We start from the raw sequence: 6,000 nt of genomic DNA, 5'->3' as shown, positions 1-6,000 counted from the left end.
TCTGCAATATGTTTTCTAGTGTTTAATTCTGCATGAGCTAACAGCAGTATCGCCTAAATGACATAATTATAATAGATCATCATTCAGCCTGCCTGCAGCACATGCGAGAGGAGGATCCTCTTAGACTGTAACCTTGACTCAGCAGGCCGATCATTTAAACACAAGAGGCATTATTATCTGTCCTAACTCAACTACACTGCTGCTGCATTATGGGATGTTTCTCTACACAACTGTAAAAGTGTGCTTTAGCATGTCAAAATGAAAGCAAACACTCAAACGGGTTCCGCATTTCGTCAATTTTAGCCTCATTTTAATAATATTAATGAATATAATCAATTAAAACCTTTATTATAGTGTAGATTACTGTGGGACTGTGCAGAGACTAAACATTTTATTCAGCTTCATATCCCCTGACTGAAACACTAATGTGCATGGAGAGTTGTGTTTACAGAGTGATTTAACCAGAACATGTAATGAGTTATGCTGCCCGCATCATGTCATACGCTAGTCCAGGTGTGAGTCGAGTGCGCCTCCATCACCGTGTGCATGTTTATACGGGCGCACCTGACCTGCGGGGACCGGATCTCTGGACTGTAGGTCTAGCTTTAATCTCACAATTTTCATCCTTTAATTGCGATTTCATATTTTACAGTATCTCATGTGTGTTCTGAAGACTGGATTGACGGGACTGTTAGTAATTAATGACTGAAAGAGTTTTCAGTTGTGAGTGAACAATCCTTTATGAAAACTGGGGGGGCACATTCTGTCTGAGGGGGCAATGCCCCGCTTTGATTTCAGCTCCAACCCTAATCAGACACACCTGAACAAGCTAATCAAGCGCTTACTCGGTATACCTGAAACATTCAGGCAGGTGTGTTGAGGCAAGTTGGAGGTAAACCCTGCAGAGACACCGGCCCTCCAGAACCGAGATTGGTGACCCCTGACCTAGAGTGTGACATCATCACCTCTGTAAAAGACTCTTCTTGAAGTCAGGTGTTACGGGAGAAGATGCAGGTCTTCTGGTGCCACGCCCAGCTTGTCCAAGGATTCGGTCTAGTTATCCCATTCCCTCGAAAATCCTCAGACTCAAACTGATTCTCTCTCATCAACTAACTTCAGCAACGATCAACGAGACCAGCGGGGTCTAATCCTGGTCCTGGAGGGCCGGAGTCCTGCAGAGTTTAGCTCCAACCCCAATCAGACACACCTGGGCTAGCTAATCAAGCTCTCACGAGGCTCTCTAGAATCAGGTGTGTTGAGGCAAGCTGGAGCTAAACTGTGCAGGACCGAGTGCGGACACCCCTGAACCAGACCCTTCAACAAAGAGCGCTGGTTCAGTATGAGAGCGGCGTCTTTAACAGGAACACCTGTAATGAAATGCTTTGCGTTATTAGATGTTTCCCTCAGGCTGTACAGTAGAGCGTTGTCTGACATTAGTGTCCTTTAAGTGAATGTGTACTGCTGATCTACATATTATAATCAGTTACAACTCATTATTAAGATTCCCTCTGAGCTAATGTCAGCAGAGCGGCGAGCTGTCCTTAATCTCCTCCTCAGTTCTGTTTAAAGTTCTGCTTTGACTGTTCTTCATCCGCTCAAGACAACAACACACACATGAAGGAGACGAGGCATCTCTGTAAATAAACAATTTATAATTCACATTCAAAGATGTCATATATATATATACTGTTTTTCTTAAAAAAATACTCATCCATGCAACAACAATAAAGGGAAAAGGACTTTCAGGGTGAGGGACACATCACTGTCTGTCTGCCAGATCTCTGTCCTCCTTCATGCTTGAGCACAAATGAAATGTTCATCAACACAGACCGGCGACAGGTAATGAAGCACGGCAGCGTGTGGGAATATGATTCCTAAACTGTGTTTCTAGTACAGTGCTTATTTATTTATTGTGAGAGAACAGATCACACACACGGTGACGGTAGTTCTTCCCGGACACAGTACAGAAATGATGGACCAGATGAGGAGGAACATTAATATAAGCAACACGCTGGACACCCCAGTTATGGCTATTGACCACTATCACACGACTAAATACAGACACGTCCCTACAGCACAACTCCGTGAAGAGGGCATATTCAATAGTGTAGCTTTATTTATACACACGTGATCGGTCAGGAAATGTAGGATTGACTGAAGTTATCTGCCGGTACAGGCGGCGCTCGTGTCTTTCCCAGAGACCGCAGCAGAAGTGTCCTCGGTCCAGCTAAAGGACGACACTACAGTGCAGGAAATGATCCACTTAGACAAACCACATGCTGAAGGTGTCATCATGAGGAGACATTCTGAACTCCACGGCTGACAGGACTCACGACGACAAACTCAGGGACACGGTTTGCTACATTTGCTGATGGCGAGGGCGAAACGTCACTGTGAATATCGGTGTAATTAAAGACAAGCCTTCAAAACAACAGCAAAAACCAAACCCAAATGAAACCCATGCGCGTGTAGTGTGATATAGAACAATTTACAGTGTAAAACACAAGTCTTCTTATGTATATATATTCTGAACAAAAACACCAGGGATTTACTGGGAAAGCAAACACTCTCCAATGTTAAGACCTGCTTTCCTCTTCTGCTTTCGTTTTTTTGAATTTGCATTGATAAACAGGTGAATATACTGAAAGTCCTCAGTGAGTGGTCTGAACACCTTCCTCACATTTGCTTTTCTATCATGTCGTAGCGCACGGTTAACTTTTAAAAGATTTAAATAAATAAAAGTACAGCTCTTTCAAAACGAGAAATCAAGAGTTTTACTGAAAAACACTCAGTAACATGAGGATCCTGCAAATCCACAACCATCATTCTCCCGCCATTACACCCTAACCCTAACTTCAGTGTACGGTTAACAAAATAAAGGTGATGATCGCTCGAAATGTACACGGCTACTGACAACAGCAACTATAAAAACCCTATCTGACCTGTTCAATAGGCTGTGAATGAAACTATTGCCATAAGCAGGACTCTTCATCACGTCATCAGAGCGGTTCATAATCTCCTGTAAATGCCCTCGACTCCCACAATAAAGCGTCAAGCAGAGCTCAACTGCTCCCTCTATAGTCCTGGAGAAACACAACCGCTCATATCTCACACTCATTCAAACAACACATTCACCACAGTGTGTGTGCGCGCGTGTGTGTGTGTGTGTGTGTGTGTGTGTTGCTATACATTTATAGCTAAAAACAGATTTCTGGGTGATTTTGACATTGTTTCTATAAATATCTTCCTAAAGAATGATTCAGGACAGAACTTTGTCATTTAATGGAAAGCAGTCCAGTGTGTGTGGAAAGATTTCCTAATAACTGTTAGATTTTGGGTTTCATGTTCAACGTGCCATAAAATGGCATCACAAGACTTCATTAAACAGGTTGGGTTTATGACATAAACGCAGATATTTTACTTTTGAATTGTGGGGTGAAATATGATTAGGACATTTCTCACACACACACACACACACACACACACACACACACCTTTTCTTTCTCTCGCAATCCTGCACTCTAGGAGAGACCCGTCAGTGGACATGCCCTGAGTTCATGGTTCCTGACTGCAGTACTTCAGTTGACCACATGGTGGCGATGAATCCATGTGACAAACTAACTACACCAGCTTGTTTTGGGGGAGCCATTTCTTCCAGGAACCTTCATAGAGGTCACCTCCATTTTTTTTTGTGTGTGTGCAAATGAAACCACTTACGGTTCACATACACACTGAAACACACACCTTCAGACTGGTGTAAATGTGCAATCTTTACAAACATCTTTGTTTTCTATGAAAGAGTCTCGGAGAAATGTGTCTGGCGATGCGTTCAGCTACTGGTTCTCCTCACGGATTTCCTGCAAAATGTTGATGAGGCTCTCCAATCCAAATACGTAGCCGCGGTCGGGTCCGTCGTGGACAGTTTGGTCATCCCGAAATCCTTTAAAGGTGCTGTGGGCGAAGTCTATCATGCGCACATCCACGTTCAGCACCTGTGGAGGCGTGTGGAGCTCTGAGGCTGCTGGGTTTTCTGAAGACCCGAGCGATGTGGCCTGATTTTCCTTTGCTGATGGCAGTTCAGAGGGTTTCTGCCAGCTATCCGCAGACTCGGGGTCTTTGCCCTCATATATGATGAGCAGCGAGCTGGAGTAGAAGCGGTATGAGGCCTGGCGCTCCAGCACAGCCTTCAGGCTGCAGAGTTTGCTCAGGACTGGCTCAAACAGGTCTTTGCGCAGTAGAGTCCCGTTGTGCATGAACTGAAAGAGCGCTTGACGAAATCCATCAATGGACAGACTCCGGCCATAGTATTTATTCCTGCATAGATAATGACCTGTGTCCATCTGGTACACCTGCAGAATCAACAAGAGGTGAGGAGAGATCAATTGCAGCAATACTGTGTCTTTACAACATACCTTGGACCACAAAACCAGTCACAAGTCCAATTGAAGATTCCTGTATTGTCTAAAAGCTGGACGAGTAAGATTTGCACTGATATATTTGAAGCCATTCGCCCCGCTTTGATTTTGATTTATAATTATTTCCCAGATGGTGTTGAACAGATTGAGGAAATGTTCACAGTGTGTCTGATAATGTTTGTTCTTCTGGAGAAAGTCTGATTTGTTTTATTTGGGTTAGAATAAAAGCAGTTTTTAATTGTTTAAACAGCATTTTAAACTCAATATTATTCGCCCCTTAAGGCTATATTTGTTTTGGATAGTCTACAGAACAAACCATCGTTATACAATAACTTGCCTAATTACCCTAACCTGCCTAGTTACCCTAATTACCCTAGTGAAGCCTTTACATGTCACTTTAAGCTGTATAGAAGTGTCTTGAAGAATATCTAGTCTAATATTATTTACTGTCATCATGACAAAGAGGAAATAAATCAGTTATTAGAGATGAGTTATTAACACTGTTATGATTAGACGTGTGTTGGAGAAATCTGCTCTCTGATACACAGACATTAGGGAATAATAAACAGGGGGTGAATAATTCTGCTTCAGCTGTATATTTGTTATGAGTGGACAATATTTGGCACAGAAGCATCTATTTGCGTATCTGAAGCTTTCAGGGTTCTTAAAATCAAAATACTAATAAAAGTTTTGTCTTTAAAGTTGTTCCAATAAAGTTCTTGACAAAACATTTTATTAATCTTGACAGATTTATGGAAGGAAATATTCAACACATCTTCATGAAGCATGCATATCTAAAGCAGACCAGTGCATCAGAAGAGTCGTGTATATTCCTAACAACAGCTTTCTGTTCTTCATCATGAACACAGCAGGGCTTGACATGAACCACTCTGACCAGCAGCCTCTGTGGCTAGTAGATGCCCAACATTACTAGCCTCTCACCGTTTTCACTAGCCACACTGGAAAATATATTGTATATGCATAAAATTCTGTGTTTGATTAGGGTGTTTAACACATTTTACATCTACATCACACAGCCTAGGCCAGGGCTGCTCAACCCTGTTCCTGGAGATCACCTTCCTGCAGATCAGCTCCAACCCTGATCCAACACACCTGCCTGCAATGATCAAGAGCGGTTCAGGTGCTGGGTAATTAGTTCAGGTGTGTTTGATCAGGGTTGGAGCTGAACTCTGCAGGAAGGTAGATCTGCAGGAACAGGTCTGATCACCCCTGGCCTAGACTAAGGTATACGGTTTCACTGAAAGGCTCACCAGGCAATGCTATACACACCTGCATCCCGCACACTCGAACTCCTAATGTGGCAGATGTGCTCTGCTCGCACTTCTTCATCTGACGAGCAGCTTTTTCCTCGGAGGCATCGTCCCCATGCTGCCGGGTGCCCATCTTCAAGTCCAGGATGCAGGGGTATTTGAAATGATGGACCACATTTTCCAGCAGCAGAAATTCTGGTGGTGGTCTTGAGTCAAGGGTCAGAACATGAACACATAACGAAGACGCACAGATGTACAGAGTATATCTATATTCACCCAGCCAAGCTACACAAAGTACAATCTCTAACAGTGAC

The 6,000-nt window shown here is 43.2% G+C and overlaps 1 protein-coding gene across 4 annotated transcripts in view; it reads right to left on the bottom strand.

Moving 5' to 3' along the window:
- Positions 1 to 1,635: 1,635 nt before the first annotated feature.
- Positions 1,636 to 6,000, bottom strand: part of ip6k1 (inositol hexakisphosphate kinase 1) — a 47,284-nt gene continuing 42,919 nt past the window's right edge. For all 4 annotated transcript variants that reach the window (XM_087304747.1, XM_087304745.1, XM_087304748.1 and 1 more), the window contains 2 exons: positions 5,706 to 5,881; positions 1,636 to 4,349 (listed from right to left, as the gene is read on the bottom strand). In XM_087304747.1, coding sequence (XP_087160873.1) covers positions 3,834 to 4,349; positions 5,706 to 5,881 — 692 coding nt within the window. In that variant the 3' untranslated portion in view covers positions 1,636 to 3,833. The remainder of the gene's footprint in view (positions 4,350 to 5,705; positions 5,882 to 6,000) is intronic.

The sequence above is a fragment of the Danio rerio genome, chromosome 22 (genome assembly GCF_052040795.2).
Source record: "Danio rerio strain M-AB ecotype USA chromosome 22, GRCz13ab, whole genome shotgun sequence".
Lineage (NCBI taxonomy): Eukaryota > Metazoa > Chordata > Actinopteri > Cypriniformes > Danionidae > Danio > Danio rerio.
Note: the sequence above shows the minus strand (reverse complement) of the source record. Positions and strands in the feature narration are given on the sequence as shown.